General features: G+C 38.9%; 1 protein-coding gene across 5 annotated transcripts in view; it reads right to left on the bottom strand.

Moving 5' to 3' along the window:
* Positions 1 to 27,871, bottom strand: part of CCDC150 (coiled-coil domain containing 150) — a 94,473-nt gene that overhangs the window by 46,921 nt on the left and 19,681 nt on the right. For all 5 annotated transcript variants that reach the window (XM_070458482.1, XM_020891813.2, XM_020891812.2 and 2 more), the window contains exons 8-13: positions 25,646 to 25,689; positions 23,813 to 23,905; positions 21,521 to 21,628; positions 14,875 to 14,999; positions 14,451 to 14,628; positions 13,821 to 13,889 (exon numbers count right to left, since the gene is read on the bottom strand). In XM_070458482.1, coding sequence (XP_070314583.1) covers positions 13,821 to 13,889; positions 14,451 to 14,628; positions 14,875 to 14,999; positions 21,521 to 21,628; positions 23,813 to 23,905; positions 25,646 to 25,689 — 617 coding nt within the window. The remainder of the gene's footprint in view (positions 1 to 13,820; positions 13,890 to 14,450; positions 14,629 to 14,874; positions 15,000 to 21,520; positions 21,629 to 23,812; positions 23,906 to 25,645; positions 25,690 to 27,871) is intronic.

Below are 27,871 nucleotides of genomic sequence, written 5' to 3'. Positions count from 1 at the left end.
CGTGGCTAATTATTAGAGAAATGCAAATCAAAATAGGAGATTATCATCTCATACCAGTCAGAACGACCATCATCAACAGTCTAACCAATAAATGTGTGGAGGAAAGGGGACCCTCCTACACCACTGGTAGGAATGTAAGTTGCTTTAGCCATTGTGAGGAATAGCAGTTCAGTTCAGTTGCTCAGTCGTGTCTGACTAACTCTTTGTGACCCCATGGACTGCAGCACACTAGGCCTCCCTGTCCATCACCAACTCCTGGAGTTTACTCTAACTCATGTCCACAGAGTCGGTGATGCCATCCAACCATCTCGTCCTCTGTTCCCTTCTCCTCCTGCCTTCAGTCTTTCCCAGCATCAGGGTCTTTTCAGATGAGTCAGCTCTTCGCATTAGGTGGCCAAAGTACTAGAGTTTCAGCTTCAGCATCCGTCCTTCCAATGAATATTCAGGACTGATTTCCCCCAGGATGGACTGGTTGGATCTCCTTGCAGTCCAAGGGACTCTCAAGAGTCTTCTCCAACACCACAGTTCAGAAGTATCAATTCTTTGGTGCTCAGCTTTCTTTACAGTCCATTGCTCACATCCATATCTGACTACTGGAAAAACCATAGTCTTGACTAGACAGACCTTTGTCAGCAAAGTAATATATCTGCTTTTTCATATGCTGTCTAGGTTGATCATAGCTTTTCTTCCAAGGATTAGTAAGTGTCTTTTAATTTCATGGCTGCAGTCACCATCTGCAGTGATTTTGGAGCCCGGAAAAATAAAGTCATCCACTGTTTCCACTGTTTCCCCATCTATTTGCCATGAAGTGATGGGACCGGATACCATGATCTTGGTTTTCTGAATGTTGAGTTTTAAGCCAACTTTTTCACTCTCCTCTTTCACTTTCATCAAGAGGACCTTTAGTTCTTCTTCACTTTCTGCCATAAGGGTGGTGTCATCTGCATATCTGAGGTTATTGATATTTCTCCTGGCAATCTTGATCCCAGCTTTTGCTTCCTCCAGCCCAGCATTTCTCATGATGTACTCTGCATATAAGTTAAATTAGCAGGGTGACAATATACAGCCTTGACGTACTCTTTTTCCTATTTGGAAATAGTCAGTTGTTCCATGTCCAGTTCTAACTGTTGCTTCCTGACCTGCATACAGATTTCTCAAGAGGCAGGTCAGGTGTTCTGGTATTCCCATCTCTTGAAGAATTTTCCACAGTTTATTGTGATCCACACAGTCAAAGGCTTTGGCATAGGCAATAAAGCAGAAACAGATGTTTTTCTGGAAATCTCTTGCTTTTTTGATGATCCAGCGGATGTTGGCAATTTGAAGTTCCTTAAAAATCTACAAATAGAACTACCGTATGATACAGCAATCCCACTCCTGGGCATATATCCAGACAAAACCATAGTGAAAAGATATGTGCATTAATCACAAAAGCCAAAAGGAAGAAATAATGCAAATATCCATCAACAGATAAACAAACTGTGGTATACACACACACTATATTACTCAGCCATAAAAAGGAATGAAGTACTGATACATGCAGAAACATGGATGAACCTCAAAAACTATTATTCTAGGTGAAAGTAGTCAGATACAAAAGATGACATATTGTACGATTATATTCATGTGAAACATTCATAGAAGTTAAATCCACAGAGACAGAATGCAGACTGGTGGTTGTAAGGGGCAGGAGAAGGACGGAGTGAGGAGTGACTGGGGTTTGGAGTTTCCTTTTGGGGTGATACAATGTTTTGAAACTAGACAGATGTGGTAGTTGTACAATACTGTGGATGTACTAAATGCCACTAAACTGTTCATTTTTAATGATTTTATACTATGGTCACTTTTAAACAGATGAATTTTTCAAATAAACAGAAACACAATGAGATATTTCAAACCTACTAGGATGGGTATAATTTTTTTAAAGTGGACAGAAGTTGAGGTGAGGATGTAGATAGTGAAATCTTCCTACAATGCTAGTGGGGTTGTAAGATAGTGCAGCAACCTTATTTGTAAAACAGCTTGGCAATTTCTCCAAATGACAGTTATCACATGGCCCAGTAGTTTATTCCTATAACTGAAAACATATGCTCACAAAAACAGTTGTACACAAGTATTCATAGCGTTATTCTTAATAGCCAAAAAGTGAAAAATGTCTAAGTGACCATCAACTGATAAATGGATAAAAGAAGTGTGGTATATTCATGAAAAATTATTCAGTCATAAAAAAATGAAATATATATACATTATATATACTACCAAATGGACAAACTTTGAAATCATCATGCTAAGAAGCCAAACCAAAAGGCCATATATTGTTTGATATGACACGTCCAGAATAGACAAACTCATTGTTGTATAAAGTAAAATGGACTTCTCAGGTGGCTGAGTGGTAAAGAATCTGCCTGCCAACGTAGGAGAAGCAGGAGATGTGGGTTCGATCTCTAGTTCAGAAAGATCCCCTGGAGGAGGAAATGGGCACAATTCCCTGCACAGAGGAACCCGGCAGGCTGCAGTCCATGGGGCTGCAGAGTGCCAGACACGCCTGAGCACCTGAACACGCGCAGGCACACGAACAGGAGCGGCCGGGGCGGCGGGGTGAGCAGAGAGAGGCTCCTGATGGGCGCTGGGTGTTTCCTCAGCTGATAAAAACGTTCTGGAACAGGAGAGTGGCGGTTTTTGTGCAAGCTTGCGAATATACTGAGAAACTGCTCAATTGTGTACTTTAAGAAGGTGAACTTATGGTATATTAATCATATCTCAATAATAAAACTTACTAGAGCAATCAGATGATTCACCTAAAAATAAATGAATCTTGGATTATATCTTGCATGATGCATAAAAATTAACTCAAAGTGGATCAAAGACTTAATATCGTACCTAAAATCAAAAAACTTCCAGGGGAAAACAAAGAAGAAAGTCTACATGATCTTAGATTAGGCAAAAACTTCTTAGATATGACACAGAAAGTATTCTCCATAAAATTTGAAAAATTAATAAACTGGACTGAAAATATAAAACATCTGCTCTTTTAAGACATCATAAAAAGGCATGAAATCAAAGAAAAAATAGAGCACATACAAAGTTTATGTGCAAACAGTAATAACTTATGTAAGAACTAGTGAGACTTTTTAAAGCTCTGAAAAATCAGTAAGAAATCTACTGAATTAAAAATGGTTAAAAGATCTGAAGAGACTCTTTAAATTGTTGATGGCAAATAGGCACATGAAAGGACACTCAACATTACTAGTCACTGGAGAAAAGCAAATTACAGCACAATGATGTATCCCTACTCACCAAGTAGAATGGCTGAAAACTACAAGAAGTGACAATACCAAGTGCTAGTGAGAATGCAGAGAAACTGGAACTCATTACCAGTAGGAATGGAAAATGGCACACATCCTCTGGAAAACAGTTGAAATGTGTATTTATTACAGGATCTAGAAGCCCAACTCCTGATATGTATCCAAGAGAAAAATATTATGTTCACATATCAATATTTATACAGGCTTCTTTCATAACTGCCAAAATCTGAAACAGCCCAAATATTCTTCAGTTGGCAAATAGGCAAAGAAACTGTGATAAACCTGTGATATAGTGGAACATAAACTACTGATACACACCCGTATGAATCTCAAATGCTTTATGCTAAATAAATGAAGCCAGACTTAAAATGCTATATATTGTATGATTCCATTTATATGATATTCTGGAAAAGATGTAACTACAGGGATAAAGAAAGAGATCAGTGGTTGCTAGGGGATGGTGATGGAGGAAGAGGTTGATTACTAAAGGGCGCAAGGGAACTTTCTGGGGTGACAGTATAGTAGGAACACTCTATACACCTTTGATTGTTGTGGTGGTTACATGACTGTCAAAGCTCACAGAATTTACACAAACACACAAAAAGGGTGAATTTCACTCTGTAAATTGTAACTCAATAAGCCTAACTTAAGAAAGCATACCGTTACAATGAACACACATCTAAAAAATATCAAGTTAGACCAAAAAACAGAACTCTGTAGAAGCACTGTCATTTGGCTTAATAGAAGCTTTCTAATGAGCAAGCACTCCTTCATGGATAACTGCCTTGTCCATGGTGAAGGGGCTTGCACAATTCAATTAAGCTATTGAGCCATGTTGTGTAGGGCCACCCAAGATGGACAGGTCATAGTGGAGAATGACAGGATATGATCCCCTGGAGGAGGGAATGGCAAATCACCCCAATACATTAGCTGTGAGAATCCCATGAACTATATAAAAAGGCAAAAAGATATGACACCAAAAGATGACACCCCCAGGTTGGAAGGTGTCCAATATGCTACTGGGGAAGAGCAGAAGACAACTACCAATAGCTCCGGGAAAAATGAGGCAATTGGGCCAAGGCAGAAATGACAATCAGCTGTGGGTGTGTCTGGTGATAAAAGTAAAGTCTGACGCTATGAAGAACAGTATTGCACAGAAATCTGGAACGTTAGACCCATGAATCAGGGTAAATTGGACGTGGTCAAGCCAAAGGATTGGCAAGAGTAAACACTGACATCTTGGGAATCAGTGAACTAAAATGGACAGGAACAGGTGAATTTAAGCTGATCAGTGAGGCCTAGAAGACCTCCTAGAACTAACACCAAAAAAAGATGTCAATTCAGTTCAGTTCATCGTCAGTTCAGTTCAGTCATTTCGGACTCTTTGTGACCCCATGGACTGCAGCACGCCAGGCCAGCCTGTCCGTGAACAACACCCGGAGCTTGCTCAAACTCATGTGCATGGAGTTGGTAAGGCCATCCAACCATCTCAACCGCTGTCATCCCCTTCTTCTCCTACCTTCAATCTTTCCCAGCATCAGGGTCTTTTCTAATGAGTAAGTTCTTTGCATGAGGTGGCCAGAGTATTACAGTTTCAGCTTCAGCATCAGTCCTTCCAATGAATATTCAGGGCTGATTTCCTTTAGGATTTGACTGGTTGGATCTCCTTACAGTCCAAGGGACTCTCAAGAGTCTTCTCAAACACCAAAGTTCAAAACCATCAATTCCTCACCTCAACTTTCTTTATGGTCCAACTCTCACATCCATATATGACCACTGGAAAAACCATAGCCTTGACTAGACGGACCTTTGTTGGCAATGTAATGTCTCTGCTTTTTAATATGCTGTCTAGGTTGGTCATAGTTTTCTTCCAAGGAGCAAGCATCTTAACGTCATGGCTGCAGTCACCACCTGCAGTGATTTTGGAGCCCCCAAAAATAAAGTCAGCCACTGTTTCCACTGTTTCCCCATCTATTTGCCATGAAGTGATGGGACCACATGCCATGATCTTCGTTTTCTGAATGTTGAGTTTTAAGCCAACTTTTTCACTCTCCTCTTTCATCAAGAGGCTATTTAGTTCTTTGCTTTCTGCCATAAGGGTGGTCTCGTCTGCATATCTGAGGTTATTGATAATGACAACCTTGATTCCAGCTTGTGCTTCATCTAGGCTAGCATTTTGCATGATGCACTCTGCATGTAAGTTATATAAGCAGGGTGACAATATACAGCCTTGAAGTACTCCTTTCCCGATTTGGAACCAGTCTGTCGTTCCATGTTCAGTTCTAACTGTTGCTTCTTGACCTTCACACAGATTTCTCAGGAGGCAGATCAGGTGGCCTGGTATTCCCATCTCTTGAAGAATTTTCCACAGTTTGTTGTGATCCACACAGTCAAAGGCTTTGGCATAGTCAATAAAGCAGAAGTGGATGTTTTTCTGGAACTCTCTTGCTTTTTTGATGATCCAACAGATGTTGGCAATCTGATCTCTGGTGCCTCTGCCTTTTCTAAATGCAGCTTGAACATCTGGAAGTTCACGGTTCACATACTGTTAAAGCAGGGCTTGGAGAATTTTGAGTATTACTTTGCTAGTGTGTGAGATGACTGCAATTGTGTGGTAGTTTGAACATTCTTTGGCATTGCTTTTCTCTGGGATTCATCATGGGGATTGGAATACAAAAGTCAAGATATACCTGGAGTAGCAGGCAAGTTTGGCCTTGGAATATAAAAGGAAGCAGGGCAAAAGCTAACAGTATTCTACCAAGAGAATGCACTGGCCATAGCAAGCACCCTTTTCCAACAACGTAAGAGACAACTTTACACATGGACATCATCAAATAGTCAATACCAGAATCAGATTGATTAATCACATTCTTTGTAGCCAAACATGAAGCTGAAGTAGCACACAGTGAGCAAAAAGAAGACCTGGAGCTGACTGTGGCTCTGATGATCAGCTCCTCATTGCAAAATTCAGGCTTAAACTAAAGAAAGCAGGGAAAGCCATCAGACCAGCCAGGAATGACTTCAATCAAGTCTCTTATGAATATACAGTAGAGGTGATGAACATGTTCAAAGGATTAGATCCAGTAAACAGAGTACCTGAAGAGCCATGGACAGAGGGTCTGAAATAGTGTACAGGAGGCAGCGAACAAAACCATCCCAAGGGAAAAAATGCAAAAAGGCCAAGTGGTTGTCCGAGGAGGATTTGGAATAACGCAGCATGTGCCATAAGCCCTCTTGGAGGAAGTCGCCATTAGCTCCACCACAGAACCACCGAGCAGATGACCCACAAAATGCAGAACAATTACGCCAAAGAAATTCTTGCACTGTTAAGAAAGTTCTAGGACCCACCTCACATTTCCCAATCTGGGAAGCTTCCATAAACTTCTTACCCTTATTCATCAGAGAGCAGACAGAATGAAAACCACAATCACAGAAAACTAACGAAACTTAAATTGAAGAAAGTGCAGAAAACCACTACACCATTCAGGTATGACCTATATCAAATCCCTTATGATTATACAGTGGAAGTGAGGAAAAGATTTAAGGGACTAGATCTGATAGACACAGTGCCTGAAGAACTATGGACGGAGGTTCATGACACTGTATAGGAGACAGGAATCAAGACCATCCCCAAGAAAAAGGAATGCAAAAAAGCAAAATGGCTGTCTGAGGAGGCCTTACAAATAGCTGTGAAAAGAAAAGAAGCAAAAAGCAAAGGAGAAAAGGAAAGATATACCCATTTGCATACAGAATTCCAAAGAATAGCAAGGAGAGATAAGAAAGCCTTCCTCAGCGATCAATGCAAAGAAATAGGGGAAAATAATAGAAAGGGAAAGACAAGAGATCTCTTCAAGAAAATTAGAGATTCCAAGGGAACACTTCATGCAAAAATGGGCTCAATAAAGGACAGAAATGGTATGGACCTTACAGAAGCAGAAGATATTAAGAAGAGGTGGCAAGAATAAACAGAAGAACTGTACAAAAAAGATCTTCATGACCCAGATAATCACGATGGTGTGATCACTCACCTAGAGCCAGACATCCTGAAATGCAAATTCAAGTGGGTTTTAGGAAGCATCACTATGAGTAAAGCTAGTGGAGGTGATGGAATTCCAGTTGAGCTACTTCAAATCCTAAAAGATGATGCTGTGAAAGTGTTGCACTCAATATGCCAGCAACTTTGGAAAACTCAGCAGTGACCACAGGACTGGAAAAGGTCAGTTTTCATTCCCATCTCAAAGAAAGGCAATGCCAAAGAATGCTCAAACTACCGCACAACTGCACGCATCTCACATGCTAGCAATGTAACGCTCAAAAGTCTCCAAGCCAGGCTTCAGCAATACGTGAACGGTGACCTTCCAGATGTTCAAGCTGGATTTCGAAAAGGCAGAGGAACCAGAGATCAAATTGCCAACATCTGCTGGATCATCAAAAAAGCAAGAAATTTCCAGAAAAACATCTATTTCTGCTTTACTGCCTATGCCAATGCCTTTGACTGCATGGATCACAACAAACCGTGGAAAATTCTTCAAGAGATGGGAATATCACACCACCTGACCTGCCTCTTGAGAAATCTGTATGCAGGTCAGGAAGCAACAGTTAGAACTGGACATGGAACAACAGACTGGTTCCAAATAGGAAAAGGAGTATGTCAAGGCTGTATATTGTCACCCTGCTTATTTAACTTACGCAGAGTACATCATGAGAAATGCTGGGCTGGAGGAAGCAAAAGCTGGAATCGAGATTGCCAGGAGAAATATCAATAACCTCAGATACATGCAGATGACACCACCCTTATGGCAGAAAGTGAAGAAGAATTAAACGGCCTCTTGATGAAAGTGAAAGAGGAGAGTGAAAAAGTTGGCTTAAAGCTCAACATTCAGAAAACCAAGATCATGGTATCCGGTCCCATCACTTCATGGCAAATAGATGGGGAAACAGTGGAAACAGTGACTGATTTTATTTTTCTGGGCTCCAAAATCACTGAAGATAGCTACTGCAGCCATGAAATTTAAAGACGCTTACTCCTTAGAAGGAAAGTTATGACCAAGCTAGACAGCATATTAAAAAGCAGAGACATTACTTTACCAACAAAGGTCTGTCTAGTCAAGGCTATAGTTTTTCCAGTGGTCATATATGGATGTGAGCAATGGACTATAAAGAAAGCTGAGCACCAAAGAATTGATACTTCTGAACTGTGGTGTTGGAGAAGACTCTTGAGAGTCCCTTGGACTGCAAGGAGATCCAACCAGTCCATCCTAAAGGAGATCAGTCCTGGGTGTTCATTGGAAGGACTGATGCTGAAGCTGAAACTCTAATACTTTGGCCACCTGATGCGAAGAGCTGACTCATTTGAAAAGGCCCTGATGCTGGGAAAGACTGAGGGCAGGTGGAGAAGGGGACAACAGAGGATAAGATGGTTGGATGGCATCACTGACCAATGGACATGAGTTTGAGTAGACTCCAGGAGTTGGTGATGGACAGGGAGGCCTGGCGTGCTGCAGTCCATGGGGCTGCTAAGTGTTGGACATAACTGAGCAACTAAACTGAACTGAACCAAGCTGATCACTTAGACCACAGCCTTGTCTAACTCAATGAAACTATGAGCCATGCCATGGAGGGCCACCCAAGATGGACATGGTGGAGAGTTCTGACAAAATGTGGTCCATTAGAGAAGGGAATGGCAAACCACTTCAGTATTCTTGCCTTGAGAATCCCATGAACAGTATGAAAAGGCAAAAAGACAGGACACTGAAAGAGGAACTCCCCAGGTTGGTAGATGCCCAATATGCTACTGGAGATCAGTAGAGAAATAACTCCAGAATGAATGAAGAGAAGAAGACAAAGTGAAAAGAATGCCCAGCTGAGAATGTGATGGGTGATGGAAGTAAAGTCTGATGCTGTGAAGAACAATACTGCATAGGAACCTGGAATGTTAGGTCCATGAATCAAGGTAAATTGGAAGTGGTTAAACAGGAGATGCTAAGAGTGAACATCAACATTCTAGGAATTGGTGAACTAAAATGGACCCGAATGGTGAATTTAATTCAATGACCATTATATCTACTACTGTGGGCAAGAATCCCTTAGAAGAAATGGAGTAGCCATCATAGTCAACAAGAAAGTCCAAAATGCAGTACTTAGGTGCAACCTCAAAAATGACAGAATGATCTCTGTGAGTTTCCAAGGAAAGCCATTCAATATCATAGTAATCCCAGTTGATGCCCCAAGCACTAATGCCGAGAAGCTGAACGGTTGGTTCTATGAAGACCTACAAGACCTTTTAGAACTAACACTAAAAAAAGATGTTATTTTCATCATAGGGGACTGGAATGCAAAAGTAGGAAGCCAAGAGATACCTGGAGTAATAGGCGAATTTGGCCTTGGAGTACAGAATGAAGCAGGGCAAAGGCTAATAGAACTTTGCCATGAGAACGGACTGGTATAGCAAACACCCTCTTCCAACAACGCAAGAGAAGACTCTACACATGCACATCACCAGATGGTCAATACCAAAATCAGACTGATTATATTATTTGCAGCCAAAGATGGAGAAGCTCTATACAGTCAGCAAAAACAAGACCAGGAGCTGACTGTGACTCTGATCATGAACTCATTGCCAAATTCAGACTTAAATTGAAGAAAGTAGAGAAAACCACTGGTTTTCAGGTATGACCTAAATCAAATCCCTTATGATTATACAGTGGAAGTGACAAACAGATTCAAAGGATTAGATCTGATAGGCGAAGTACTTGAGGAATTATGGATGGAGGTTTGTGATATTGTGCAGAAAGCAGTGATCAAGACCATCCCCAAGAAAAAGAAAGGCAAAAAGGCAAAATGGTTGTCTGAGGAGACCTTACAAATAGCTGAGAAAAGAAGAGAAATGAAAGGCAAAGGAGAATGGAGAAGGAAATGGCAACCCACTCCAGTATTCTTGCCTGGAAAAATCCATGGATAGAGGAGGCTGGCGGGCTGAAGTCCATGGGATTACATGACTGAGCGTGTAAAAAAAAGAAAAAAAAAAGAAAGGCAAAGGAGAAAAGGAAAGATATACCCATCTGAATGCAGAGTTTCAAAGAATAGCAAGGAGAGATAAGAAACCCTTCCTCAGTGATCAACGCAAAGAAATAGAGGATAACAATAGAATGGGAAAGACCAGAGATATCTTCAAGAAAATTAGAGATACCAAGGCAACATTTTATGCAAAGATGGGCACAATTAAGGATAGAAATGGTATGGACCTAACAGAAGCAAAGATATTAAGAAGAGGTGGCAAGAATACACAGAAGAACTGTACAAAAAAGATCTTCACAACCCAGATAATCACGATGGTGTGATCACTCACCTAGAGCCAGACATCCTGGAATGTGAAGTCAAGTGTATCTTAAGAAGTATCACTGTGAACAAAGCTAGTGGAGGTGATGGAATTCCAGTTGAGCTATTTCAAATCCTAAAAGATGATGCTGTGAAAGTGCTGTACTCAATATGCCAGCAACTTTGGAAAACTCAGCAGTGGCAATAGGACTGCAAAAGGTCAACTGTCATCCTAATTCCAAAGAAGGGCAATACTAAAGAATGTTCACACCACTGGACAACTGCACTCATCTCCCATGTTAGTAAGGTTATTCTCCAAATCATCCACACAAGACTTCAGCATTATGGGAACTGAGAACTTCCACGTGTTAAAGTTTGGCTTAGAAAAGGCAGAGGAACTAGAGATCAAACTGCTGAATCATCGAGAAAGCAAGGGAATTCCAGAAAAACATCTTGTTCTGTTTCACTGAATATGCTAAAGCCTTTGACTGTGTGAATCATAACAAATTGTGGAAAACTCTTAATGAGATGGAAATACCAGACCTTCTTACCTGTCTCCTGAGAAACCTGTAAGTGGGCCAAGAAGCAACAGCTAGAACCCTATATGGAACAACTGACTTGTTCAGGATTGAGAAATGAATACAACAAGGCTATTTATTGTCACCCTGTCTATTTAACTTATACACAGAGCACACCATATATAAGTTAAGACAGGCTGGATGAGTTACAAACTGGAATCAAGATTGCCAGGAGAAATATCAACAACCTCAGATATGTATATGATACCACTCTAATGACAGAAAGTGAAGGAAAACTAATAAGCCTCTTGATTAGGATGAAGGAGGAGAGTGAAAAAGCTGGCTTAAAAGTCAACATTAAAAAAACTAAGATCATGGCATCCAGTCCCGTCATTTCATGGCAAACAGAAGGGGAAAAGGTGGAAGCAGTGACAGATTTCCTTTTTTGCGGTTCTAAAATCACTGTGGATGGTGAAAGCACCCAGGAAATCAGAAGGCCACTGCTTCTCGGCAGGAAAGCTATGCCAAACCTAGACAGTGTGTTAAAAGGCAAAGACATTACTTTGCCAACAAAGGTCCATATAGGTAAGGCTATGATCTTTCCAGTAGTCACACAGGCTTGTGAGAGGCTGGACCATAAAGAAGGCAGTGGTGATGGTTCAGTCGCTAAGTCATGTCCTACTCTGAGACCCCATGGGCTATAGCCTTCCTCTGTGCATGGGATTCTCCATGCAAGAATACTGGGGTGGGCTGCCATTTCCTTCTCCAGGGGATCTTCCAGACACAGGAGTCAAACCTGGGTCTCCTGCATTGCAGGCAGATTCTTTACCAACTGAGCTATGAGGGAAGTCCAAAAGAGGGCAGAGTGCCGAAGAATTGATGCTTTTGAACCATGGTGCTGGAAAAGACTCTGGAAGAGTCCCTTTGGACATCAAGGAGATCAAACCAGTCAATTTTAAAGGAAATTAACCCTGAATACTCTTTGGAAGGACTGATGCTGAAGCTCTAATACTTTGGCCACCTGATGCCAACAGCTGACTCCTTGGAAAATACCCTAATACTAGGAAAGATTGAAAGAAGAAGGAGAATAGGACAACAGAGGATGAGATGGCTGGATGGCATCACCGATTCAATAGACATGAACTTGGGCAATCTCCAGGAGATGGTGAGAGACAGGGAAGCCTGGCGTGCTGCAGTCCATGGGGTTGCAAAGAGTTGGACACAACTTGCTGAGTGAACAACAGCAAACAAGCAAGTATAGCATCTTTCAGTCCCATGAACATATACTCAGTCTACATTAGGACAAATGAAATCAGACAAGCAAAATAATAATGCTATGTTGTAATCATAAATAGCTATTCACCATAGCCACGAAATATTCACTAGCATTTTAAAGCAAAAAGTATTAATGAATTAATAGTATCCACCAATTTTCCAAATTTTAAAAAGCATATTGAGGCCACACTGATACCAGCAAAACCCTAGCCACAGGAAGTCAGCTTTATTTAAAGGTCTTTTAGGGGGACTGTTTTTGAATCACTGGACATGAGTGAGTAAAACCACAGAAGGTACTGCCAGCTTGGTGAACTGTCTCGGAGCTCCCGTACAGAATTTAGCTTTTTTTTCTCTCTGTAGTTCTTAAACTACAAGTTCACATAGATGGGTCTTCCCTGGTGGCTCGGTGGTCAAGAATCCACCTGCCAATGTGGGAGACGCAGGTTCAATCTCCAATCTGTGAAGATCCCACATGCTGCAGAACAACTACGCCCGTGTTCCCCAACTACTGAACCTGTGCCCTAGAGCCCGGAGCGACCCCTACCGAAGCCTGTGCACCTGGAGCCTGTGCTCCGCGGTGGGAGAAGCCCTGCAGTGGGAAACCCGCGCGCCCGACGAGGGGACAGCTGCCACTCAACCGCAGCTAGAGAAAAGCCTGCATGGCAGCCGAGACCCAGCATGGCCAAAGAGAAATACAATGATTTTCTAAAGAGGTTCACATATGTGGTAGGTAATACGAATGCTATTTAGTTGAGCCAGAAGCCGAACAGTCAAGGCTTGATGGCTCTCTCTAGCATCTGTTGTTGGTTTTATTGAGCAGGGCGGCCTAATAGTTCTTGGTGTTCCAGATATACTCCAGATGACAACGATACATAACCCTTACTCTCTTAAATTCTGAAATGCAAACAGCAATGTTTTAAAGTTGTTTTTTTTTTTTTGTTCTATTTCGATAAGGATTGTATTCGTTTCTCTGGCCATTCTACCTTTATAGAACCTAGAAAGGGGTATCTCACAAAACTGCAAGAACTAATAAGAAGCCTAAATTAGCTTTATTTATTTTTTTAAAAAAAAGCACTGTCAGCAATCATCCCTCTGCTTCCCACAGGCCCATGAGCTCACACTTGGGAGTCTTTCTAGCTAAACTGCTTGGTGAACACTAGGGTCAGAGGCAGTGATGACTCACTGGCAAACACAAGATGCTCAACAAACAAACCTTTCCCAGAAGCAGCCTTATGCTGAAGTGACTGAAGTGCTCTGAGGGCATCCAGCTTCGTAGCTTCTCTCCTCCCCTACATTTTGTTATTCAGCAATATAACCCGTCTCCTCACTAAGATAAGCTGATACAACAGGCAACAATACAGAAGGAAATAAAACATAATGACACAAAAAGAAAGAAAACGTGGAATACCTTGCTTTTAGATAATTCTTTCTCCAAGTTGCATTTTTCCTCTGCTACTTCTTTCTCTGTTTTATTAACCTGCCCAAGAAGCGGGGAAAAAAGGAGACCAGTCTTTTAAAAACAGTTGACAGGCTCTACTATAGCAGACACACCCTGCATGTGAGTTAATACCTACACTGCAGAGATAGCACATCCTCTCAGAAAAGGGGCCACTCAGAGAGTCTCTGAAGCAGGAGACTTCACAAACAGCCCTGAAATTAGAAAGACACGTCTGCATGTCAGACTGCTAGTTCCTTCCCGACTAGGAAGACAGGGCCGTTTTCCCTTACACTGTTTCTGCTACACTGTCCCACTCCCACTGTTGGAAAATGGATTTTTAAAATCTGACCCCTTAACTAACATGAGGATGTGTGAATGGTTAGTTGACGTTCACTAATGCTACGTAAGGGTAGACTATTTGGCACAGACTACTCACATGGCTAAAAGACATCGATTACCCACCCAAAGACTTCTTTCATGGGTAACTCAAACAAACTCCATCTGGGTTGTATTTCTTTTCTTGTCTTTTGCACTTAAAATACAATTTTAAAACAAGATCACCACCCACAACCAGGAGGTAACAAATCTGCCTCCACCTACCTCTTTCTGAAGTCTGTCTTTCTCCTCTAGTAGAGACTTCTTCTCTTGCACTGACGCTTCCAGGTCAGCTCGCAATCTTGCAATAGTGGATTCCAGCAGCTCTTTCTGGACTGTTGCCCTCTCCTCAGCCTCTTGTGCTTTCTGGATACACTGGTTATGCTCAAGGATTAAATGGTCCCTGCAGGAAGAGAGCAAGAAGACATGAAAGCTGAATGAGAGCTCTTCTTTACGACTAAATGTTCTTATAGAATGTATCTCCTGCCTGAGAGCAATTACTAAAATGTTCTAACAAACTTAGTTCCGTGAGGGCAGTGTTTTTATTTTTGTGGCTGGCCCAGCAAATGCAGAATCAGAACATCTGCATTAAGATACGAAATACAAGTACAAAAGCGAAAAATACAGAAGTTGCCTATGATTTACTTACAGATGCACTTGGAGCTGTGTTTTTTCATTCTGAACAGTCTGTAGCTCGCTTGTGATACTGGCATGGGCTGCATCCAGCAGTAAGTTTTGTTCTTGAAATGTCTGTGTCATCATTTTCTGTTCCTCCTGTTGGAAGTAATATTAAAAGCTGAGATGCCAGAAGTCAATTGATAGGATATCATTCTAAATAACTAATCAAAGATACTGATACTTACAAAAGTAAAATTTAATTTATATAAATAAAACCTCTTTTTGAAAGAATTTATCTTAATGTCCAGTTTTCTCTTTGTCCCTACCCTGACTTGACCACAATTTTATCACTTTACAGCTCTTCTTGCCAACAATCAAGGTGCATCATTTACCCAGCTTGCTGCAAAATTTATACAACTTTTTGAATACAATTGATACAAATTTTCGGATATAGAACTATATTAGGTATATTTTGGTAATTTAAAATTTCAACATGGTACTATACTTTAAAAAGTAAGACAATATCAATGTATATAAAGGAAAAAAAGTCTTCCACCTCTAACTCCTCCACACCTCTTCCAAATAATTCCACTCTCCAGGGACAATCATGTTTCACAGTTTACTGTAAATTCTTTTGAGAGTATCTGAAACTGTGCTCAGATACTGTGAGAACGGAAGTCTGTAACTGTTTTTGCACAATTAATTTTTCTCTGGCTCACCATTTTTATGCATACTCCCTCTATCCACAATTTATAAAGCTTTTATAGAGTACATGCTAATAATTACTTTTGTAAACATACTTTAAAATACATTGTTTTGAACAATATTGATTACAAGGCAAACCCTCACACCTTCTACTTGATAAAATGGGATCTCACCTGGGTCATATTCCAAGGTTTTAAAATGTTTATGAAACTGTTATGTATCTAAGTCACATTATTCAATCTACTAAGTGGTAAATTTCATGAAAGTAGGGATTTGTCTTGTTCACTACCATAATTCTATCCAGATCTAGTATCATAACAATACTTACATGGGGTAAACACACAATGTTTGAAATAATGAAAAATATTTATTGAGAATCTGTTAGATGCAAGATACACTCAGCACTATGGGTAATAAAGACATATAAGACAGTGTCCTAGGAAGAACACAATGCAGTACAGGAAATGAGTCACACACATAAAGTACTACTATGGAATGCAGAATAAAAGGCGACATAACATAGATTATTAAACACCAAGTCTGGAGTCAAACCTAGATTTATATCTGCTTCATCCTGTACTAGCTGGGTGATTTTGGACAAGTTGATTAACTTTTCTAAACTTTTTTATTACCTGTAAAATAAGGATGACAAATATCCCTTTACATAACAGCTGCTAGGATTAAAGGAGGTAATATATGTAATCCTTAGCACAATACTTGGTATATGCATATGCTGGGGGAAAAAAAAGAGAGCGAGAGAACCTTGTGATTATAGTCTGCTTAGGGTCCTAGGAGTAAAAATTGAAAGACAAAACTGATCTTTTCTGATTGGAGTGATCAAGCTTCTGTATTACAGTGAGTCTTAAAGAATGAGCAGAACTTCCAGTTCAAAATGGCAGAGTAGGAGGACATGCACTCATCTCCTCCTGCGAGAGCACCAAAATAGCAACTAGCTGTTGAACAACCATCTACAGGAGAAAGCTGGAACCCACCAAAACAAGATACCCCATGTCCAAAGACAAAGAAGAAGCCACAGCGAGACGGTAGGAGGGGGCAATCACGATAAAAATCAAATCCCATACTCACCAGATGGGCGACCATACACTGGAGAACAATAATACCAAAGAAGTTCTCCCACTGTTGTGAAGGTTCTGAACCCCACGTCAGGGTTCCCAGCCTGGAGATCTGACAAAGGGATTAGGAATCCCCAGGGAATCTGACCTTGAAGGCCAGTGGGATTTGATTACAGGACCTTCACAGGACTGGGGGGAAACAGAGACTCCAGTCTTGGAGGGCACAAACAAAATCGTACATACACCAAGACCCAGAGGAGAGGAGCAGTGACCCCACAGGAGACTGAACCAAAACCACCTGCTAGTGTTGGAGGGTCTCCCGTGGAGGCGGGGGCTGGCAGGAGTTCACTGCAGGGACAGAGTCACTGGAAGCAGCAGTCCTGGAAGGCCCCCTTGGAGGTCACCGTTAATCCTACTATAGACCCTCAGACACCAGGGCTGCACTGTCTCAGGCCAAACTGCAACCCAGCCATCAGAAGATAACTGGATTAAAGCTTTACTGAGCAGACGCATTTCTCACAAAACGTGGTCCACTAGAGAAGGGAATGGCAAACCACTTCAGTATTCTTGCCTTGAGAACTCCAAGAACAGTATTATAGGACACTGAAAGATGGACTCCCCAGGTCAGTAGGTGCCAAATATGCTACTAAAGAACAGTGGAGAAATAACTACAGAAAGAATGACAAGATGAAGACAAAGCAAAAAGAAGGCCCACTTGCAGATGTGACTGGTGATGGAGGTAAAGTCTGATGCTATAAAGAGCACTATTGCATAGGAACCTGGAATGCTAGGTCCATGAATCAAGGTGAATTGGAAGTGGTCAAACAAGAGATGGCAAGAGTGAATGTTGACATTTTAGAAATCAGTGAACTAAAATGGACTGGAATGAGAGAACTTAACTCAGATGACCATTATACTACTACTGTGGCCAAGAATCCCTTAGAAGAAATGGAGTAGCCCTTATAGTCAACAAGAGAGTCTGAAATGCAGTACTTGGATGCAATCTCAAAAACGACAGAATGATCTCTGCATTTCCAGGAAAGCCATTCAATATCACAGTAATCCAAGTTGATGCCCCAACCAGTAGTGCTGAAGAAGCTGAATGGTTCTATGAAGACCTACAAGACCTTCTAGAACTATCACGAAAAAAAGATGTCCTTTTCATTATAGGGGACTGGAATGCAAAAGTAGGAACTCAAGAAACACCTGGAATAGCACGCAAATTTGGCCTTGGAGTAAGGGATGAAGCAGGGCAAAGGCTTATAGAGCTTTGCTACAAGAACACACTGGTCAGAGCAAACACCCTCTTCCAACAACACAAGAGAGACTCTAAACATGGACATCACCAGATGGTCAATATTGAAATCAGACTGATTATATTCTTTGCAGCCAAAGATGGAGAAGCTCTATACAGTCAGCAAAAACAAGATGGGAAGCTGACTGTGGCTCAAATTACAAACTCCTTATAGAACAATTCAGACTTAATTGAAGAAAGTAGGGAAAACCTCTAGACCATTCAGGTATGAGCTATATCAAATCCCTTATGATTATACAGTGGAAGTGACAAACAGATCCAAGGATTAATTAGATCTGACAGACATAGTGACTGAAGAACTATGGATGGAGGTTCATGACATTGTAAAGGAGGCAGTGATCAAGAACATCTCCAAGAAAAAGAAATGCAAAAAGGCAAAATGGCTGTCTGAGGAGACCTTACAAATAGCTGAGAAAAGAAAAGAAGCCAAAGGCAAAGGAGAAAAGGAAAGATACTCCCATTTGAATGCAGAGTTCCAAAGAACAGCAAGGAGAGATAAGAAAGCCTTCCTCAGTGATCAATGCAAAGAAACAGAGGAAAACAATAGAATGGAAAGACCAGAGATCTCTTCAAGAAAATCAGAGACAACAAGGGAACATTTCATGTAAAGATGGGCACAATTAAGGACAGAAATGGTATGGAACTAACAGAAGCAGAAGATATTAAGAAGAGATAGCAAGAATACACAGAAGAACTATACAAAAAAGATCTTCATGACCCAGATAATCACGATGGTGTGATCACTCACCTAGAGCCAGAAATCCTGGAATGCAAATTCAAGTGGGTCTTAGGAAGCATCACTATGAGTAAAGCTAGTGGAGGTGATGGAATTCCAGTTGAGCTACTTCAAATCCTAAAAGATGATGCTGTGAAAGTGCTGCACTCAATATGCCAGCAAATTTGGAAAACTCAGCAGTGGCCACAGGACTGGAAAAGGTCAGTTTTCATTCCAATCCCAAAGAAAGGCAATGCCAAAGAATGCTCAAACTACCGCACAATTGCACTCATCTCACACGCTAGTAAAGTAATGCTCAAAACCCTCCAAACCAGGATTTAACAGTACATGAACCATGACCTTCCCGATGTTCAAGCTGGATTTTGAAAAGGCAGAGGAACCAGAAATCAGATTTCCAGCATCCGTTGGATAATAGAAAAGGCAAGAGAGTTCCAGGAAAACATCTACTTCTGCCTTTATTGACTACACCAAAGCCGTTGACTGTGTGGATCACAACAAACTGTGGAAAATTCTTCAAGAGATGGGAATACCAGACCACCTGACCTGCCTCCTGAGAAATCTGTGTGAAGATCAAGAAGCAACAGTTAGAACCAGACATGGAACAACAGACTGGTTCCAACTGGGAAAGGAGTACATCAAGGCTGTATATTGTCACTCTGCTTATTTAACTTATATGCAGAGTACATCATGAGAAACACTGGGCTGGGAGAAGCACAAGCTGGAATCAAGATTGCCGGGAGAAATATCAATAACCTCAGATATGCAGATGACACCACCCTTATAGCAGAAAGTGAAGAAAACCTAAAGAGCCTTTTGATCAAAGTGAAAGAGGAGAGTGAAAAACTATGGCTTAAAACTCAACATTCAGAAAACTAAGATCTTCGCATATGGTCCTGTGACTTCATGGCAAATACATGTGGAAACAGTGAGTTTATTTTGAGGGGCTCCAAAATCAGTGCAGATGGTGACTGTAGCCATGAAATTAAAAGATGCTTGCTCCTTGGAAGAAAAGTTATGATCAACCTAGACAGCATAATAAAAAGCAGAGACATTACATTGCCGACAAAGGTCCATCTAGTCAAAGCTATGTTTTTTCCAGTAGTCATGTATGGATGTGAGAGTTGGACTATACAGAAAGCCGAGTGCCGGAAAAATTTATGCTTTTGAACTGTGGTGCTGGAGAAGACTCTTGAGAGTCCCTTGGACTGCATGGACATCCAACCAGTCCATCCTAAAGGAGATCAGTCCTGAATATTCATTGGAAGGACTGATGCTGAAGCTGAAACTCCAATAGTTTGGCCACCTGATTGAAGAACTGACTCATTGGAAAAGACCCTGATGCTGGGAAAGATTGAAGGTGGGAGGAGAAGGGGACAACAGAGGATGAGATGGTTGGATGGCATCACTGACTCAATGGACATGAGTTTGAACAAGCTCTAGGAGTTGGTGACGGACAGGGAAGCCTGGAGTGCTGGATGAGGTCACAAAGAGTTGGACATGACTGAACGACTGAACTAAACTTAGCATGGCCCCATTCACCAGAGCAAGACCTAGTCCCTCCTATCATCAAGCTTAACAAGCCTCTTAGCCTCCTCCATCAGAGGGTAGACTGAAGAAGCAAGAAGTACCACAAGCCCACATCAGCTAGAACAAAAGTCGTATTACAGAAAGTTAATCAGTATTAACTGATTTAACTAAAAAAGCAGAAAGTTACATTCCAGATGAAGGGACAAGATAAAATGGCAGAAAAACAACTAAACAAAATGGAGTTAGGCAACCTTCCAGAAAAAAAATTGAGAACAATGATAGTGACGATGATCCAGGATATCAGGAAAACAATGGAGAAGATGCAAGAAATGTTTAGTAAAGACCTAAAAGAACTAAAGAACAGACAGACAGAGATGAAAACATACTTGAAGGAATCAATAGCAGAGTAACAGGCAGAAGAATGGATAAATGACATGGAGGATAGAATAGTGGAAATCAATGCTGCAGAACAGAATATAGAAAAGAGAATGGAAGAAAAAATGAAGACAGCCTAAGAGACCTCTGGGACAACATTAAATGCACTAACAGAGAGAGAAAGGACCTGAAAAAATATCTGAAGCAATAATAGCTGAAATTTTCCCTAACACGAGAAAGGAAATAGTCAATCAAGTCCAGGAAGCACAGAGAGTCCCCATCAGGATAAACACAGGGAGGAACATACCACGACACATAGTAATCAAACTGATAAAAATTTAAGACAAAGATAAAATATTAGAAACAACAAGGGAAAAATGACAAATAACATACAAGGGAACTCCCATCAGATTATCAGCTCATTTCTCAACAGAAACTCTACAAGCCAGAAGGGAATGCAACAATATATTTAAAGTCATGAAAGTGAAGAACCTACAACCAAGAATACTCCACCCAGCAAGACTCTCAGATTTGATGGAGAAACCAAAAGTTTTCCAGACAAGCAAAGTTAAGAGAATTCAGTGCAACCAAACTAGCTTTACAACACATGCTAAAGGAACTTCTCCAGGCAGGAAACACAAGAGAAGGAAAAGATCTACAGAAAATAAACCCCAAACAAGTGAGAAAGTGGTAAGAGGATCATACATATCCATAAATACCTTCAATGTAAATGGATTAAATGCAATATCCAAAGGACACTGGGTGGAAGAAAACATGTGCATATAACTCTGCTTGACTCCCCCAAATTGTATGTAATTATTTTATATTGTTAGGTTAATCATGTTTCCATTATGGCTTGCAATTGTAATTACATTTTTTGTCTGGCTGTTGATTATGGAAACTAATAAGCATCTTTTACTATTGTGAAAAAAATAAAAATGAGTACCTGCAGAATGGCTTGGTGGTCAGCAATGATTCTGGTATTTTCCATTTTAACAGTCTGAAGCATGTTGCTCAATTCTGAACACTTTCTTGTCAGTTGGTCATTCAAATTCTAAGACAACATATATAGCAAATCACAGATCTCTCCAGTAAATAATTCTTTTTACTTATGCATCATTATTTTTAATAATTACATAGTATTTCATGGTATTATTTCACCATATATGTGAACTTTATTTAACCCAATGGATATTTAATTATAAAATACTTTCAAATATTTGGAATCACCATCCTAAATAATTCTAAATTAAAAGGAGAAATTTGTTGATTTGGTAGAACTGAAGCATTTGGCAGTGTACCAATCTTTTGTTCTTTTGCATTTTGCATGCTGGTCAATCGGAGCAAGATATCTACAGAATGGGATTTACAATGTAGATGCATGGCCAATGCTATACAAAATCCATTCCCAAAATTGGATGATGAGTTTTTAGAATTGTTTAGCTGATAACATAAAATAGCTAAGCTCCTTCATCACCAATTACAGTATTCAAAAAAGCAAAATACAGATGACTGTACCATTTCACAAGATTAATCTTCCAAAATGAAATAGAAGTCTTTTGTGCAACACATCTATTAAACATGTAGTTAGTTTATAATTCTTTTGTCCTTTTGGTATTTTTTAATTTGTATTCCTGTGGAAAATATTTATCTTAATTCTCAGTTATTTTTGCAAAGTATATTTGGTAAGGATCTTATGTTTTAATATACAAGTTCTTTAAGGATTGGGCAAATAACTGAAGAATTAATAAAACCTTCAAAAATTAGTAACAAGAAAGGAGAGACAGATGAAAGACTATGTGGACAGGATAATAAGTAGTATGTATAGCAAAGTAGATAGAAATACACTAAGGAACATTTTAAAGTTATAACCAGACGTACAAACTATTCATTGAGTAACACTTGAGAGGTGAGACAGAGGAGAACTCTTACTCTTTGAAAAGAAATAGCTAATTTTCTTTAGAGTTAGATTGCTGGGCTCAAATTCCAACTGTGTCACATATTAGTTATATTATTAAACCTCTCTGTATATCAGCTTTCTTACCTTTAAAGTGAGAAAAATAATAGTTTCTACAGTAGAGCTACTGAGAGGACTACAATTTGTTAGTAACATAGTATACAGTATGGGTTCAGTATATCTTAACTATCATTTATAGTAAGAATAGTAGTAGAGAGCTGGAGCATAAAAAAGGCTAAGAACCTAAGAACTGATGCTTTTAAACTGTGGTTCTGAAGAAGACTCTTGACAGTCCATTGGACAGCAACATCAAACCAGTCAATCCTAAAGGAAACCAGCCCTGAATAGTCACTGGAAGGACTGATGCTGAAGCTGAAGCTCCAATATTGTGGCCACCTGATGCAAAGAGCCCACTCATTGGAAAAGACCCTGATGCTGGGAAAGATTGAGGGCAGGAGATAAAGGGGACGCCAGAGGATGAGATGGTTGGATGGCATCACTGACTCAACGGACATGAGTTTGAGCAAATTTCCGGAGATAGCGAAGGACAGGGAAGCCTGGGGTGCTGTAATCCATGGGGTCACAAAGAGTCAGAGATGACTCTGTGACTGAACACATTAGTAGTTATTGTTATCACTATTTTATGAAAGAACACATTTTGTATTTTCTCTGTCATAAAGAGCATAGCGACACTATGATCCTAACACTGAAACATCAAATTGTACTAACAAAGAGATCTTTCGGTTGATCAACACCATTTCATCGGGCCCTATGAGAAACAACACGGTCTCCTGTATCGGTGGCGACTCCTCTCCATACGTATGCATATGCACAAAACATCAGCTGAACGTGGGGACCACCACCCCACATTAAATGATCCATACACCTTCAGTATCCGCAATTACTTATGAGCTTCTCACTGTGCTTTGACAAAGAAGACACAAAGAAAGAATAAGACATAGCCCTTGGCACTGAACTGCTTAGAAGTTCAATGGGGGAAATAAAAGGTATATATTTAATGAGTAAATTAGTCAGCACACAAGTATAGACTAGCGCATGATATAACAGTGTATCTCAGATACCTATGTATCACAGGAATTTAGAGAATTCCTAAAGGGGAATTGGGAGTTAACTTGATGATGCTTCATAAATGAAACACATCTTAAGGAAATAAAAATTTTAGATGATGGCAATGGTTTGAATTTATGTAACCAGGATTATTCTTGGTTACTTACTTGAACAAAATTAATGTCTAAACACTAGAGAAATCAGAAGATTTACCTGTGCTTTTTCTGATGCTTCATGAAGAGATACTATTTCCGACCTCAAATATGCATTTCCTTCATGTTCCTTATTGAAAGACATCTGTATATTCTATAGGGAAAAAAAATAATTTATTTTCTATGTGTAAGAGTTATTACATATTGGGGCTTTCTGGTGGCTCAGACAGTAAAGCATCTAATATATACCTCTATCAAAATATCTGTTCTGTACTGTGGCCAGTACCAGTTCAAGTTCTAATGATATACATAGAAAAGGACTTTTTAAAATTTTGGTATCTTCAACTCCCAAACTTCTGTTTATAAGTTATCAAAAAGATTTACTAAAAATATTTTCATACTGGGATTCCAATTAGAAAGAATTTGCCTAGAAATCTGAATTAGAAAAAACAAACCTTGGTATTTATATGTCAAGAAAACTATACTAAGATGAAATATTTGTTAGTTTAATTACATACACATTTCTTCTAAGTAGCAGTAACATCTTATTATTTCAAAGAAACAGATGCAAGGATATTTTCAAATTATAAGTAGGGGAAGATATTTTCATCAAGGATACCTGTGGAGCAGAAGAAAGCGCTTTCATTCTGTGAAAAAAAATGTTCCCTTTAAGATGAGGGAAGGTGATAGAGATGTGAGTTGTGGGGTGGTTTACCTAACCAGTACTTAAGTCAAATGGGGATGAACAAAGTCTAAGTCCTCTTCCTTCACTTTTCTAGTTTTCCAGAAGAAGCATCAAGAAAAGTAAACATCATATAACATCTACACCATGAGACTGATTTAGAAATATTTTAAGATATAAAAGTAGTAACATTTATTTCTTTTATTTTTATTGTAGTAAAATACACATAACAAAATTTATCATTTTAACCACTTTTAAAATCTTTTTAATGAAATGTCTTTTTTAAATTGAAGTATATTTGATTTACAGTACTGTTAGTTTTAGTAATTCAGTTGCATTAAATGTTATATATGTTATATATTTATTCAGTTATATATAAATGTTATATATTCAGTTATATAAAAATGTGTATATTAACATTCTATATTACATATATAATAGTTAATTATATATATAAATGTTAATTATATATATAATTCTATATATAACATACTATACTATATGTATTATATGTTACTATATATTATATATAATATTAATATATTATATATACATAGTATATTATATTGTTAATATATGTATATGTGCATAATATATTATATATTAACATATGTATATATAAGGTATATATATTATGTACAGAATAATATATACATATATAATAAGAATATATATAATAATATATGCATTCTTTTTTAGATTATTTTCCTTTATAGGGGGAAGGGTAGGGAGGGATAAGTTAGGAGGCTGGGATTAACATAAAATAACAACCAAAAATGACCTACTATATACATAGCACAGGGAACTATACTCATTTTTACCATTTTAAAGTGTACAGTTCACTTAAAAATATTTACGTATTAAGTTTGTTTAGTTCAGCAGTATTAAGTACATACATTCATGATGTTGAGCAGCCATCAACAAAAATATTTTTATAGTTTCTGGTCTTACATTTAGATCTTTAAACCATTTTGAGTTTATTTTTGTGTAGGGTGTTAGAAAGTGTTCTAGTTTCATTCTTTTACAAGTGGTTGAAATAATTTATTTCATAATATCCAGTTGATAACAGTTCTGTATATAAACTCATATACAGTGAAATTTTTAATAAAGATTTTAGAAGGATCAGAAGGACTATAAACCAACATGAATGAGGAAATATTACTTAATGAAGAAATGAAAGAAAACCTCTGTACTCTAAATCTCTAAACTTACCTTATTTTCTTCAACCAACTTGGAAATGATGTTGTCTCTAGAAACTAAAGACAAAAAGTTCACATAACTAAGATGTTAATAACTTACAACTACATTGAAATCACATGGTATTTTTTCTCCTGAGAAATTTTCATTTTTTTAAAAAAGATTTTGAGTCTGTATTTTGCAGAAATAAGCAGAACGCCAGTATTTCGATCATGTTTTTATAGACTTGAAACTAAATCATGGAAAACTAGTCCACAGTCACATGCAATGGTAAATGAGGTCACATTTTACTCAACCCACAGATAATGGTGAGTTTCTGAGGGATTTCAAGCTGGAGAGGCAAACGGACAAAGCTGTTTGTTAGATTACTTTGACAAAGGCTCCATAAAGACAGGGAGATCAGTTTAGTAGCCGTTGCAGTAACCAGAGTGTAAAACAATCAAAGCTGGCTCTAAAGTAATGACAATGGGAATGCAGAAGAATAAGCAGAAGACTGTCAGGATTTGCTGAATGACCAACTGAAGTGAAGGCAACAGGTGAGTCCAGAAAATAATCTAGGGTGCAGCCCTGGACAGCCGAGTGGATGGTGGATTCAACTAAACAGAATTCAGGGCAAGGAGCAGGTTGGGAGATACAATGAGTAAGAATGACTCCAACACTTACACTTTCATCATGTGTTTGGAGGTATCTGCAAGGTCCCTAAATATAGATGATTAGTTGGCAGTAAGATACCATCTGGAACTCAGGAGGATGATCTGAGGTGGGGGGTGGGATTTGAAACCACTCAGAGAGTCTGTATATATAGTGAAAAGAAAACCAAAGACAAAAATAGGGGAACAGTTTGGCATTTCCTTCTCTAGGAGATCTTCCCGACCCAGGGATGGAACCCAAGTCTCCTCACTAGCAGTCAGATTCTTTACCACCGAGCCACCAGGGAAACCCTTGATATACTAGTAGCCAAAAGATGTAAACTCTTCAGAGATTAACATTTGGCTTCACAGAAAATTCATAAAGATCTATTAGTTTTGTCACTTAAGTATTTAAAGCCAGAAAAATTATAAAACACATAAAAATTCACATTTATGATATACTCAGGAAAAGTATACTTCTTGAAAATGAGTCCAAGACTTATTTTAAATAAACTCTAATTTAACATATGTGAAGGATCAAAAAGGTAAACTATATGATCTATCTTGGAAATTCCACTAGTCAAAGAAAGAATCAAAGGGGAAAATTTATTCTATTTAGGAAAACAATGTAATCACTTTAGTGTGTATGTATTCATGCACACACATATACACACACATATACACACACATATATACATGTTTATTGCTAATAATAAAAAGGTACATTTTAAACTTCATTGAAGCAAATATCTAAAGGCATTCCTTTTACTAATCTAATTATAATAACTATCAATATTTGTATTTTTAAATAATAAAATTGCATGCATGTAAAGCATATATTACTCAATATGAAGCATATAGTTGGTATTGAGACAGGTCTCCTTTTCTTTATGTTAGCTTGAATTACTGTTATTCTAATCTTAATGTTTTTAATGGTCTTTCATATATTCTTTAAAAATTCAAAAGGAAAGCATTAATCTATCAAGAAAGAAACATTTTTTAAAAATCACTTAATCAGAAGGACAACTAATAATAACAGAAAGATCTGTATTTTAGTCCCAGCTATTCTATTTATTGGGGGTCCTTCGATATACATCTTTTTATTCTTCTGTAGAATGAGGTATATTTTACCTTTCTCACAAGTATGCTGTAAGGCTCAAATGGGATACTATCATGGTATCATAAAATGTAATGTGTGTTTTTTTAAGTATGCAATCATAGGAAGACAAAAACTTATCCTGGGGCATTATCAGTGAGAATTTCACAGAACAATTCCCTACTTGACAATTATATGAAAAGAGTACCTTCTGCTAAAAGCAGCAAGTAAAACCATTAAATGGATTACTCTTTGCTCTATTTTTTTTTAAATTTCATTTATCTTTCAGTATTTCCCACCCTCATTACAGCCACACTGTAGAAGCCGCACTGATAAGAACATTGGGTTTGGAGTTAGAAGATCCAGTTTAGGCCTCACTTCACTATTTATTCATCCTGTAACTCTGGAAAGTACAGGTAGTTTTGTGTGTTACATGAGATAATTTTTGTAAAAGTGGTTTTTGTAAACCATGAAGTGTTATTCACTTGTGAGGCACTGCACTGGAATTCTGATTTC

This window comes from Odocoileus virginianus, chromosome 30, assembly GCF_023699985.2.
Source record: "Odocoileus virginianus isolate 20LAN1187 ecotype Illinois chromosome 30, Ovbor_1.2, whole genome shotgun sequence".
Taxonomy (NCBI): Eukaryota; Metazoa; Chordata; class Mammalia; order Artiodactyla; family Cervidae; genus Odocoileus; species Odocoileus virginianus.
The sequence above is the reverse complement of the archived record's forward strand: the minus strand, read 5'-3'. Positions and strand labels throughout refer to the sequence as shown.